A 15,265-nucleotide genomic window follows, 5' to 3' on the forward strand; every position below is an offset into this window, starting at 1 on the left:
GCAAGACACTACATCTCCCCAGAGTTAAATGAAATACAAATTTTACCCCACCAAAAAATATATATATATATATATCAAAATATAAATATATATGGCTTGGTGGGAGCTTTTCCTCTCCCACCAATCCTCTGCAAATGCTCTGCTTCCGGAAAGCAAGAGCATTAAATATGCACTCCATTGCTAGAAGCGGAGCAGAATTGCTTTCACAGAGGTGGAGCTGCATGTTTAGCACCTCCTACTCTGTGAAAAAAATGCTGGCTCCTGCAGGAGGAAGTGAGCCAGCAAGGACCGCGAGGGTCTTGAGGCTCAACCCACAGTCCCCAACAAAAATAACTGGGTGTTACCAGAGCACCCTGAATATAAACCGGGCACAGGGGGATGGGTTCCCAGGGGCCAAAAGAAGCCCCCTCCCAAATTAAAAAATTAAATGTAAAAAAAAATAAAAGACCATGCCATGGCTCATGGAAGGGGTTTCACATGACCATGGTCAGTGATCTCACTAATGACATCTCAAATGGCGTCACTGATCAAATCATCCACAGAACCACTAACACATCATACAACCTCTAATATGCTCACCTACACACCCATAAAACTACTCACATACACATTCACAGACTCATACAAGTACTCACACACTCACTCACTCTTCCATAGAGCCTTTCACTCATCCACTCCCTCACTCATATAGCCACTCACACAACCATTCACTCACCCATACAGCCACTCATACAACTAGTCACTCACCCATATAACCAGACACATAGCTGCAAACTCACCCATACAGCTGCTCACAAACCCACTTATTCACCTATGCAGTTACTCATATACCCACTCACTCCCCCATATAGCCTCTCAACAGAGCTACTCACTCACGCATACAAGCCCTCCCACATTCACTCACATACCACTTATATATCCACTCACCCATCAATACAAGAACTCTCAAATCTGCTTACTCACCCATATAATCATTCACACAGACACTCACTCTCCAGTACAACCATTCACATTCCAAAACACTTAACAAAACACTCACTGAAACAGCCACTCACTCACCCATAAAACCATTTGCACACCCACTCACTCCCCTATACGGTCCCTCATAGAGCCACTCACTCACCCATAAAGCCACTGACACTCCCACTCACTCAGCAACAGTCACTCACACACCCACTCACTCAGCTCCACAGCTACTCACAGACCTACTTATGCACACATACAGCCACTCACACACCATTCACACATACAAATAGTATCACTCATTAGTAGTACAACTAGTATACTATTCTAACTTTTGCAGTCGGTTAGTATATATGTTTAGCAGCCATAAACATATAAAAAAGCTTACACTGACTTGATGATGCCATCAGTGATGTCATTTGAGATGTCATGAGTGATGTAATTGACAATGTCATGAGTAATGTAATATGTGAGGTCATAAGCAGTATATTGCAGGGGCGTAGGTTATAGTTAGCTCAGGTAACCTTAACTGTTGAATTTCACTGGTTTTGTACGAGTGAAATCTGAGCCTAACTATAACATCTCTGTAACCTTTGTTTTTTTCTGTGAATACACACACACTAAAATCTCTTCAATCAATCTGTTGGGTGTTTTATTTGTTTACCCCTATCTTGTAAAGCAGGGAACTCTCACCATAAATGTTGAGGATCTGTGTTGATGGTGGAAAAGCAACAGCAGTCACTGGTGCGTCAGACACAGTCTCTCCTTCAACATGAGGATATGATAAACAAAGAGTTAAACACCAAAAGTGAGAAGAGTCTCTAGTAATAGACTTCCCAGGGTGCTGGGCAATTAGCATGTATCCCAAATGGAGCATCAGATTTTCTTTTGCGTTTCTGTCGTGAAAGCACTCGATCTCCTATACTAAAGATGATGTTCTTTGCATGTCGTTTTTTATCGGCATAAACTTTTATCTTTTGTTTCTGAATTAAGTCTTTTTCGAGAGTTGCATTCTCATTTTTCTCTCTCTAATTAGTCCACTGAGGTATCTTGGTTGTCTTCTACTCCCAAATACCAATGTCGCAGTACTTTCATCTGTCGCCGAGTGTGGTGTTGAATGATAAGCTCTTAAGGTAGAATTTAAAGCAGTCTTTAAATTGAGCATTTCAAGCATAGCACGCTGCACTGCTTTCTTTAGCACACTCATGAAGCACTCGACTAGTCTATTAGCCTGGGGCTCTTCTGATGCTTTATATTCAGATACTCCACAACATCTTTAAACTTATGACTGTTAAATGGCAGACCATTGTCAGATTTCATCATAGTTGGAACACCCTTTGTCGCAAAGATGCCATCTAGTCTCTCAATGACACAGTCTTGAGTGGTAGAAGACTTTTCCTCAATTAAGGGGAAGTGTGAGTATTAGTCCATAATCACCATCAGGTGATGTCCATTGTCATGTGGACCAAAAAAGTCATTGGCTACTCTCTCCCAGGCATGCTTAGGTAATTATATCTTTTAATTTTATCATGTTACTATCATGGCAGTGTTAATCTGGGCTAACGAAATAGGAGCTGGTGTGTTTGGTTTTACAATACAATAATATAGGCTTCAGCCTTTATGAATGTGGTACTGTGACCTTGGATAGGCACTTTGGAAAAGTAGTCAGCAAGGATCTGGTCCTTCCCTGGATGATGCCCAATTTTATATTTGTACTTTGTAAAAGTAGTTTCCATCGTTCAATGCGAGGAGGCTTTCTGGTCTTTGGCTTGACAAACATAGTTAGTAAAGCTTGATGATCAGTTCAGCGTAAAAGGCTTTCGGTACAGGAATACATTAAAATATTCACAAGTCCATACCATGGCTAAACTTTCTTTTTAAGGTTGTGAATAAGCATATTTTGTCTTGGACAAACTCCTACTCGCATATGCCACAATACGCCTTTGAGCATTTGGGTTTCCACTGTGTTATGCAAGGATGGTGCCTAACCCGAATTCTGTGTGAAGCTTCAGATTGAAATATGCCATTTCAGTAGCATTCTCAATGGTTTATATGATTTTCTTACAGCTTATCTCACATTCTGGTGACCAATGAAATTAAATATTCTTTTTTGTCAACTCTCTGAATGGAGCACTCACAGTGGCAAAATCTTGTCTATATCTGGAACAGTAACTGGCCATGCCAAGACATGAACGCACCGTAGAAACTTCTTGTGGGGGATAAGCATTTGACAAAGCTTGTACTTTAGCAAGATATGGTGTCATACCACAATCAGAAAAGATATGGGCAAAGAATTTTAACTTTGTTATGTGGAAATCACATTGATCTGCATTCAAAGACAAACCTGCATTTGGAAGTAAACAACATACTTGTGTGAGAGCTTTATCGTGCTCTTTTTGTGTAGCTCCGTAAATCAATATGTCATCTCTATAATTGAATGCATTCATGACAGGCTGCATGATATATCAAATGACGTCTTGAAAATGTTCTGCAGCCAATGACACACCAAAACGTAGGGCCTGATTTTGATATTGGCATGCAGGTTTCTCTGTCACAATGGTGAAGGATATCCCATCCGCCGAAAAATAAATCCTGTTATATCCTATCGGATTAATATTTCAGTGGATGGGATATTCCACGCAGTTGTGATGGAGTAACCCGTCTTCCAAGAGCTACATCAGGCCCTTAGGCCCAGATGTAGGTAATAGCAAATTACCGAATGGTAAATACCGAATTTTACCGATTCGGTAATTGCTATGTAGGTAAAAAAAATCGGTAAAAATACAGAATCGGTAAGATTCGGTAATTACCGATTCGGTAATTACCGAATCAGTATTTGCCATTGATTCCTATGGGCCTTGAAGCCCATAGAATTCATTAGCAAATACCGATTCAGTAATTACCGAATCGGTACAATTACTGATTTTACAAGGGGGACAGGGTGTCACTTTGACACCCTGCTGCACCCCTGTTTCTGGCTTGTGTTCCATGTGACACACATACATGCCCTTAGGGCATGTCTGTGTGCCACATGGCACAGGTGTACATGCACAGATGTGCATGTACACTGGAATTCGTTATTTACCATGTAATAGTATTGCATGGTAAATAACGAATCGGTAATGGCCTGTGGCACTGTTTTCAGTGCCACCTACATCTGTATTTACCGATTCGGTAAATTTACCGATTCGGTATTTTACAGAATCGGTAAATTTACCGAATCTGTAAATATACTGATTCTGTAAATGAAGCCTACCTACATGCCAAATCCCAAATACCAGTCGGTAACGGCCGAAATCGGGCCCTTAGTCTTTTGTATAAAAACATACCAACATGTGTAGAAAAGTTTGCAATGTTTCTGCAACTTTCTTTGAGTTAAAACATATGATAACCTTAATTTAAATCAAGGCGATAGAAGACCTTTGCACCATTTAATTGCTTTATCATGTCAGTAATGTGGACCTGGATGTCGCTCTCTTTCAATTGCCTTGTTTTCTTGATGCATGCCAATGCATATGTGTACAGCTCCTTCAGTGTCCTTTTTGGGAACTACCACTCCCATGGTCTGGGACCAGTAGACAGCTCAATGATATCATGGTTAAGTAATGATTCAAGTTCTTTGTCAACAGAATCTTGTAAATGAAAAGCAATTCATCTGTGTCTTTGAGCAACAGGACAAACATCCTCATTAATATGCAGCTTTGCTTTCATAGTCTTAAACTTTCCTAATCCATGAAACAATGAAGGTAATTGACTTACTATTTCAGGGTGAGCATTCATGTTGTAGTCTACGTAAATCAGTCCCATATCAGCAGCTGCACTGAAATTGAGTAGACAGGCACTTGACGCTGCCCCTTGCAGCACATGGATGGGTGCTCGCACCTTCATTTTCTTGTGTTTCATCATCGCTACAAATGTCCCTTGACTTTTTAAGGGTGGCGATGACCCATGTATACATTTCGGTTTTTGATGGCGTGAGTTGCAGTAATGGAAACAATTCATTATATTTTTCCTCTGGCATAATGTTTATCAAAGTACCACTGTCGATGATGAAATGAATCGAACAACTATTTATTTTCAGGGTAATCTTTGGACAGTGTTTGAATGACTTTGGTGCTTTAGCATGTTGACCTTTCTTTGACTGACATGCGCCCAGTCCAACATACACACTCAATTCTGAGGTAAAAAGCGACATGGGACAACCATCTTCTTCACTTTAACTTGATATTGATCTAGAAGGACTACTTGACGATGATTTAGATGACAATCAACTTTGTTCAGTGTTGATTTGTCTTTGTTGATGTCGCCTCTTGGCCTGGTGGGTGCACGCTGAACGTTGTTTCTGTAACGTTCAAGAAGACATTCTCTCTTTGCGCCATGAGGTACTTGACTTTGCATTTAATTTGCAAACCACCACATAATGGTTCTACCTCTCACAGTCATTACATATCTGTCTAATGGTGGAACATTTACCTTTGTGAGGAACGAAAATCCACATATTGAACACAACTTCTTATTACATCTTGACATCACCAGCAACGTCCAAGTAAAATGTACCATTAGTGGGGAAGTGAAGGTAGTCCTAGCAAGACCTGCCTGAGCCCCGAAATATTGGGGACCTGGTCAGAGAAAAGATAGTGGACAAGAAAGAATTTGGGCCATCTTACAGAGCGCCTGTACCTGTCCTGGCTGTGGACGGTACTAGAACTGTACTTCTTCCGTCCCTTGCTGGCCTCTGAGACAAAAGGTGTGTCTCCATTGATCTGATCAAACCACACTATGTGACTGATTCTCAACAGTAGGCTACGTGGGCTCCTGGGTAGCTGCCACGCTCCTCTCACTACCGTGCAGGAAGTTCAAATAGAAGCTTTAATAATGAATGAGGACTCCACTCTCCAAAGAAGAGCAGTAAACAACAATGAAATGTTGCTTCTCCCTGTTGAAACAACTGTAACTGTACAATCAACAAGTCCAGAAATCTCAATTCGAAAAATTAACAACGTCTATGTAAACATGCCACAGATCGAGTCATCTACCAGTTCTACAAAACCTGCTGAGTCGCCAAGAATAAACCAGATGGCGTCTGGCTACTTCGTGCACTGTGGCAATTTCTCATCGGATCCAAGTGAACCTGAACTGCCAAAACCATCTCTCCCTTTCAAGCTATGAGTGTATGCTCCATATCATTGGCTGAAAAAGACTCACTTTGTTGATCTCTGGCTACATCCCTGGATTACAACTGGATTACTTTTCCTGGTTCTTTGGATTGGTTTAGTGACTGTCTTTTTCCTACTTCTGAAGGAGCAATATCTCTCAGAATGCTCTGCAGTACATTTTGTGAACATGGTTTTTAAACCACATGCAAAACTCTCTTTAAGGTGGTGAAGGAACTATCTGACCATGGGAAGTTGATGACCTCCCCCCCTCTCTCTCTCCAACAGGCAGTGTGAGGAACTCTCCCTCGTCTTTATCGACAAAGTTGTTAACATACATTCTCAGTTGTCAAAGAAATGCTTACAGGGAGTGCAATTGGGTGAGGCTGTTCTTCCTACAACCAGACAGAATATCAGGTTTACTCATGCAGCTGATTCCCTACATAAAACCAGCCCTCCACCTAAATTGGATACCTGGCTCCCTCTTGACACCGCATCATGTAACCCCCTTGACCCGCTCCCTCCTCACTTGCTGTGCCAGCTGGATCCCTCCATACTAATCATGTTAAAGGATCTTCTTAACTCCTCTCTGGAGGAAAGGATAGTCCCCTAGAGATGGAAACATGGAATGCTACTTCCCATCTTAAAGAAAGCAAACCTGGACCCTTCTAACCCCTCCGATTTTCACTGCATCACTCTGCTTCCCATTCTCTCAAAAAATTTAGAGAAACACTTCAATGGCCAACTTTCTTCCTTTGTGGAAACTCTGAATTTTCTTCATTTCTCCCAGTCCAGGTTTAGAGCTGCTTTCTCGACTGAATCTAGCCTTCTGGGGTAATGGAAAATGCTAAGGCATCGCATGGATGAGGGGGAACCTGTGGCACTCATCCTATTAGATCTTAGCTCTGCCTTTGACACAGTGTCTCACCATATCCTTCTGGGTGAACTGCAGACATCGGGTCTTGATGGAACGGCCCTGGAATGGTTTCGCTCCTTTCTTAAGGACCGAACCTCCCAGGTTTCTTCTTCCTCGGCCAGGTGACACTCCCACGTCTTTCCATGTGGAGTCCCCCAGGGCTCAGTGGTGAGCCCTCTGCTATTTAACATATATATTTGCCCTCTAGCGGAGGTGGTCGAAAATGCTTGTTTGTCACTTTTTTATTACGCTGAAGATACCCATTTCATTTTCTCCTTTTCATCGATACAGGGACGCAGGCCCTCTGATGTTAGTATGCACTTGAGCAAGATCTCTCTCTGGATGCAGAATAATTTGCTCAAGCTCAAAGGGGACAAAACTGAAGTTATGAATCTAGGCAAAAGGTCTGATCTCTGGGGACCGCAGCACTAGGTAGCTAAACTTTGAGCTCCTCCCCTTCTAGTAGTGTTAAGAATCTGAGATTCATTGTGGATGAGTCACAACCATGAAACAACATGTGGCCAAGGTGACGTCCACCTGTTTTCCAGTTCTTAAGTGGTTAAGATCCTGTGGCTGATTCCTTTCTCAACACAGAGGACAGTGATCCAGGCCCTTGTTGTTTTGTGGAAAAGTAAATTTTGCCATGTTCTGTGTCCCTACGTGTCATCCATCATATGTTATGTGTGCATGATTAAATATGCATATGCATTCCCCATGTTCGATTAATGACGCAATTATAGTTGTGTCCACCTCTAATATGCCAGTTTCCAGTTCTCGTGAATACTACGAATATCAGGCCTATGTAAAGCTACGTTGCCACGTTTCTCAGTGTGCACGTTATTCCATTGTAAAGTCCCCGTTTCTAGGCCTCAAAAAGGCCTGGACACCAGATTCAGCTCCTGTCTCCTGAAGCCTCGCTGAGGAGCGATACAGCCCCCACCTGTATCCTCGACCCTTCACTTACTTCCTGCCTCGCAGTGCCCGGTCCAGCCTGGCTCAGTCTCTGAGTCTGCCAAGAATATGTTATGATTCTAGTTATCAGTTCAGTCCTCCTTCTCTGCATTCCTAAGCTACTGAACTGCATCAATAGTTTCCGTCATTGTCTAGCCTTCATGTCTCCACGTTAGAGAAATACTGCATTTAATGGTCATTTAATATTCTTCATCACGCACTACATGTAGAATAATGCATGGTCCAGTCTTAGAATCAAGTCAGCCTTTCCTCTCCTGACTTCTAGTTTATATCAACATGTTCTCTAAACATCAGATACTAGATACTGTTTAGGTACATGTCGCCCTGACTCTCCAGACTTCAGTCTCTGCTCCTAGCACAGAGTTCATAGCCCCCAGCTTCTCCTAGTGATACGTCATTGCTAGTTTGCGCGCACCATCAGGTTAGAGGTCCCGGCTCCTTAGGTAGCCCCCTCCATGGTTTCCGCCCCATTCATGACACATTCTGTTACGTTTGCATCACATGTCTATGTATACGCCCAGTTACACCTACTTTCGCCCTTATCTTTCGCGACTGCTACGCATCACGCCTTCTGCTCCACCCACTGCTACGCCTACTGCAATGTAATGCTATGTGTTTGCGTTATGTATATATGCTCATGTATTGTTATTAAAAGTCAGCGCGCTCATCCCAGATCCAGCCCCAGCAGCTGCTGGGCCCTGTCATCCTATTCCTATGCAGGTTGTCCTGTTCCTGTCCTTATGCTGTATTAAACCTGCAAAAACTCCTACTACCTCGAATCTTGACTCTTATTTATTGAGCTATCTGTTATGATATATGTCTAGTCAAAAAGAGAGGTATTATTTATTTATTTACCACAGTTTCTAGACTAGATTATGGCAACGTGCTGTATTAGGAAGGCGACAAATTTACTATCCATAGACTGCAACTTGTGAAGAATGCAGCCGCCAGACTTATCTATTGCCTACCCAAGTTCACCATGGTCCCCAGCCTTCTTCAGGATCTACACTGGCTGACTGTGTCAAACAGTATCAAATTCAAAGCACTTTGCTATATGTTCAGGCTCAAATCTGGGTCTTTCCCTAAAAATCTCCTGGACTTAGTACACCATCCCATCCATCCCTTGAGATCTCCTCTGCAGATTTGGTTTGTTGTACCCAAAAACGTGGCTTGCTTGATTGAAAGGCTGATCTTTTTCCTACTTAGGGCCCCTACTGTAGAATTCAATGCCAGCTTCCTTGAGAGATTTGGCAACTCTTCTCCTTTTCCGTAATGGTCAAAAAACCTGGTTTTTCTAACTAGTTATGCTGCTCACTTCTACTTTTCACTTACTCCCGCCCTGCACCAGGTAACCCCTCAGGGTAGCCATGTGCATTATAAGTTTCATAAGTGAATAAATAAAATAAATGCATCATCACCCTGGAGAACATTACAGCAGTTCCAGTTCCTGAAGGAATTGTATGGGACAGGGTAATGTATGATGTGTAATATCCTACTGAATTATTGCAAATTCCTTATTTGTTTAAAATTTCCTTAAATGATATCATAACCTCTAGTCCTTTTCCTGATGATTGGGACATTGAAACTGTGAATATTTTGGTTGCAGATCTAGAGCAATCAGCTGCATTTTCTAATGATGAATTGAATGAAGATACAAGTAATTATGGAGACATGTTCTGTTACCAACATTATGGTCAGCATGTTTTACACACAGCAAGTATCCCACGCACTGTTTGTAATTACACACCATGTGAACACAGCCGAAAGGCAGTTCTGAGACATTTGCACAGAAGTTTGCTTATTGTTCAGGTTTTGAAACATCAGACCCAGCCTTATATTACTATAGGCTTGCACCTACATCGCAAAGAAATAAATGCTACCAAACACCAAGCTGATATACTCTGCTTCCTTTATTTTCCAGCTGTCCATAGAGGGTTTCAACTTTCGGAAAAACATTATAGACACAAAATTTGTCTGGGAGACAAAATATTGGCAGGTTCAGGTAACAGAGGCTTCATTTAGAGCATGCCTCATACCACATAAAATTATGTTCCTGAACAAAACAGTGCAACAAACTTCATGTCTTGGTATAGCAAAAATTAAGGATTTGAACACACTACGTATTCATGCATTCTCACACTTCAAAAATTGGCAGCGCCTAACACACTTCAGTGAGGATGCACTAGATGCAATGATGCGTAATGGTTCTTTTAATTCATCAGATCCCAATCGGAAGAGATGGTTAGTCTGGCTGATAGACACAAATAGTTGTCAATCTAGATTCCAGGGTAACGCCAAAGGCTTTAAGATCAATAGACTGATCATTTATATATACAGACAGAAGATTTGTGGGTAGTGACATCATATAGTGTTGGGAAGTTATGCCTAGATTGGCTAAAAACCTCAACACTTTTCCAGGTGAAGCAACAGTTGTTTCTGATGACAATGAGCAGCGGAAGATTTCTCAACAGGAAGCTGCTGAGATATTGCACAAGATCATCAGGGTTATTTTAGCAAAGGTTTTGACTGTGGTTGACAATGGTGTGACCACATTATCATCCAGAATGTATTCATTGGCAACATAGTGTCTTCCGCAATTGACATAATATAGCAAGACATGTCTATTTTACAACATGGATAGTCACAATTACAGTGAATCATAATAGTGAACTGGATGTTACAAATGTAATTTTCTGGCCACATGCCATGACGTTACATCAACAGTACAAGTCTTTTTCTGGCATACGATCTAACGGAAAGACAGATAGTAATGGCATGCTTTCAGATGCTTTTTAAGAGTAGTTTTTAACTTTTTTTAAATGGTGTGCCGGCTTTTTAGATATCGACCCTTTGTATGAGTACTGGGTGTTATGTTCCCGGGTTAGGCCCATGTTGCGAAACAGCTTATTTCTTACATTGTCCTCACAATGACATTTCAGCTGTGACCTTTTGCGCATATTTACGTGCACAACAGTGTTGGATTTGTTTCCCTGAAACAAAACTTGTTTACACATCTAGCTTCGTACAACATTATCACAATGCCCTGAACATTGTGTACAAGGTCTCTTTTCGCACTATGTACAAATGTCATCTCTGTCTTCATTCACGGGCGACAGGGCTATCTACATATCCATAACATCACTAATCCATATGCACATCACAAGGCTGCTTTCTATTATAAAAGATGAGCATGCTGATTGATTAGTAGAGGAGTCACTTCAGCTTACCCCGACGTTCTCTGCATGCTGAGACTTCACCACGCAGCGGTTTGACATCTAGTGAGGGGTGTACAGTTTGTGACCAAGACGGGGTCCTACATTCTCCGCCATCAGGTAACGGAGTAAGATCGTCCCTTGGGGGGATTCTTGGCTCTACACCTACACACACTATAGGTACACTTAGAGTAGGATTTGCATAGCAGGAGTAAGCTTGATTACTGCCTCGTTTTATGTGCCTGCATATATATACTGTTTAACACCATGGTAGAACTGTTTCTACTATTTACGCTTTTGGAGCTTGTATTCATATTTATCTGCTTCTGTCTATTAATCATTGCAGCATATGTATTTTATGCAAGAATAACAATGGTTCAAAACGTATTGAAAACATCCCACTGTGTATTCCCCGTATACTTCTCTGAGAGTAAGTAAACACGAGTAACTGAGCGAAAGGTTCTGTGTTGTTGCCACGATTCCTGAGGGGCCAGGGTTGGCATATTTATTGGTTGCCAGAAACCATTTGCTCCCTGGTAAGTTAAGGGGGATTATGGTGGCACTGTGTGATAGCTGATCTATAGGTCAACATATCCTGCTTGGGTGTCCGGAATCAGTCTTGGCACCAAGCCCCTAGTTTATGTTGTCCAAACAAATGCGCAGATCAAACGGATTAATACGAACTACTCAACAAGGTGGGGAGGAAAGACCTTTTAACTGCAAGTCTGAAAAACTCAGGATTTCAAAACTATTTTTAATTTATATTATAAACCGGCCAAATTGTTCAGCTGGGGCAAAAGGGTGGATGATAAATGTCCCAGATATGGGGAGGAGCCCGCTGATCGGGTAACTATTTTTTATAAGTTTGCCAAGCTACAGGCGCATTGAAGATTTGTGGAATAAGATCGGTATACAACGGTAACCACGCATTTTTTACAACGCGGTACCGTTACAACGCTACTTTTACCACGCAAGTCGTTACCACGACTTGCGCTGGGGGGCGCTCCAGGATAGTAAATAGATTAATTTACTATCCAACTCCTTTCCCTAGAGTCCACGGGGACTGGAGTTGGAATAGTAAATTAAAAAATTTACTATCCAGCGCCCCTCCACGCAAGTCGTTGTAACGACTTGCGTGGTAAAAGTAGCGTTGTAACGGTACGCGTTGTAAAAGTACGCGTGGTACCGTCATATATCCAATAAGATCATTAGAACAAAACTGCGTATCGGTTCATCATTGATGTTATTTGGGATTGATGCAGCTCTGCAAGGGGATGTGGGACAGGTCTATTTTCTGCATAGTCTCAACAGCGGTTGCACACCTTCTGATTGCCTTGGAAAGATTGTGAACCTCCCATGTTACAGCAGTGGTTCTCTCAGTTGTTGAGCATGCACAACTTAGAGAGGAATTTGAATAATTGTAAGAAGTTTGAAGGGGGGACGCAGATTTGGTCACCTATAACAGCGTGGATTGAGGATAGCTTTGCATGGAGTGATTGGCTTGCCACAGAATCATTCTGAACTTTTTAGACATAAAATGAAATGCAGGGAGACAGCCTGATTAAGTGAAACGTAGCATTTGTATATATATGTATGAATTATGTTTTGGGTAACTCTGAAGAAGCATTTGTGGCTAATATGACAAGCTTGATTTCTCTTGATTAATTGACTTGAATGGATTATTTACTGTAATTCTGTTATGCTCCTTTCTGACATACAAAAGAGGAAAAAAAACATACCTGATGGCCCGTCAGCAAGCACACAATTGCATGGTGACTATCCAGTCATAGTTTTTCATATGCTGTATCAGAAACTATTATAAGATGCCTGTCATGCCTATATATTCATGCATGGAGGCCCTTATGTACTGGTTATTCATAAAGCATAATAAAACAATTACACGATAGACACTGTACCGTGTGCTTTGTTTCCTAGTAAATTCATTTACTTGTCCTCTTTTTTGTTTTCTATAACCTCTGTTCTTATTTTTACAATCTTTCTTTAATTGACACAAAAAGGATAAATGTGTAATATCATTAGTAAATAACATTAGTAATAATTTTGCTAGTGTTGATATTATTTTAATATTTACAGTGTCAATAGCAATGTTGTATTTTGCGAGTGAACCATCAAAACCTTTAGATTACAATTGCATTTAATGTTAGTCTTTACACTGGTATCAATAAAAATAAATGCGTAATACAGTGCTCATGAGCCCTCTACTGCTAATTGAGTATGTTTGTAGTATAAAAAACTGAATAAATCCCTTATTGTGTGACTTGGTTTTAAATATGTATAAAATATATTTCTGAAAGTAAATAAGTTACCATTGTTTGATATTTTAACCTAATTTAAATTGAATTATAGTTATTAATAACGATTCTAAGAATATTTTATTACGGGTAACTGCCACAACCCTTCCTTTTTAAATGTATTTTTACAAATTTATTAATTCAGTGTGTTAATTAAAAAAAGTACCTCTTTTAATGTTGTTAATTCAATTGTAATGATATTGTGTGGTTAAATGAACTCGGACATATTACCTGGATTTTCCTCTACCCCATTAATCAACGCCTCACATTTAAATATTCTACATCAATAGCATTGGCACTGCATATCCACAGTACATAGTGCCTGCTCATCACCAAATCAACACTGGACCTGATTCACAAAGGTAAACTTACATCTTTGTGCAAGTTTTGCTATTCACAAAGGGATTTACGAGATCGGTCTTTTTATGTGCAGAGACTCAACACATAAAGGTACTGCTCGTAAATTCCTTTCTGGATAGCAAACAATACTAAACTTACACATAGTAAAAATGTACCTGTGTGAATAAGGCCCATAGTGCCTAAAACTAAATTAAACCTTTCACCCACTTACTCAATGGATATTCAACAAATGTACTATTCTATGTCTATAATTTAAAACATGTAATATGTTTTATTTTATTTTGTTTCTCTAAGGAAGCCTACACTCGAGTGCTGATCGGGAATATTGCCCTGACTACCCTTGTCTTTCCATCAGGAGCCTCTGGTAAGGCTGAGATATGCTCAGATAATTTATGAGTGAATGAGTGAGCCAGTAAGTGATTGAGTCAGTGTGTGGTAGTCTTTATTTTTGTTGACAATCTTAACATTTCACACCAACATTTAAAACGCTGATAGTTTGCTTTCCCGATTTTTACTATTGGGTGCAAGTTCCTACGTGCGTTGGCACTAACTGACCACCCTTGAAATTTCACACTTTCCGCTGTAGCAGTCCCTCTCTCATGAATGGCATGTGGCAACAGGCCAAAACAGCAGCAATTTGAGTTGCTCCTGAAGATGGTTTGAGTTACACTCCTCCACAATCAATGCTCAAGGGTTTCAGGAAGCTCACTCTCCAGCGGTATAGTTAAATGCCTCCAAAATGAGTACATTCAGAACTGGTGTTTCTATGGAAGTCTTTAACCTTGCTCAAGGACTATTTTTGTTTTAAAATCTGAAATTTAGGAACCGTCATTTGAGGTGCGTCATTTCCAATAGACGATGTCCTGTTTATTCCGTTGGTTTTATTTCAGCATAGTTGATAAACCTTTTGAATTTGAAATTCGACCCCTGTCACTGATCCAGCATTGTAACTTTTTGTATTCCTATTGCTTTTTTTGGCCTTGTATAGATGAGGTTTGTGTTTCTCAGAGTGTGTCTAATGGGAAGCCCTGATGCTGCCCAACAAACCATCCAGCCATACTTCCAGAAGAGATAAATGGCTTTAGGGTCAGGTACATAATAAGAATGGTGAAAATATAGAGAAGGATATGTCATAGACAGAAAAATTATAGTTCAGTTTAGAACATAACCTTAGATTGTGAAGCAAATTCTCTCTGAATATACTAGTAGGGTTGGTACAGCACAGCACCACGGGTAGTGTAGCTGACTGAAGATCACCATTCAATCACATGCAAACAGGTTTATATATTTTGTGGCTAAGACCTGCTGAGGGGCACTTGTGAGTCCTTGTTTTAGACTTCACAATTATCTTGAACAGGAAGTGGGCAGTTCAAACCT

The 15,265-nt window shown here is 40.8% G+C and overlaps 1 protein-coding gene across 1 annotated transcript in view; it reads left to right on the forward strand.

Moving 5' to 3' along the window:
- Positions 1 to 15,265, forward strand: part of XPNPEP2 (X-prolyl aminopeptidase 2) — a 472,549-nt gene that overhangs the window by 261,047 nt on the left and 196,237 nt on the right. Inside the window, exon 16 of the mRNA XM_078688442.1 lies at positions 14,183 to 14,252. Within this exon, the coding sequence (XP_078544568.1) occupies positions 14,183 to 14,252 (70 nt within the window). The remainder of the gene's footprint in view (positions 1 to 14,182; positions 14,253 to 15,265) is intronic.

Source organism: Lissotriton helveticus, chromosome 4_1 (genome assembly GCF_964261635.1).
Source record: "Lissotriton helveticus chromosome 4_1, aLisHel1.1, whole genome shotgun sequence".
NCBI classification, from domain to species: domain Eukaryota; kingdom Metazoa; phylum Chordata; class Amphibia; order Caudata; family Salamandridae; genus Lissotriton; species Lissotriton helveticus.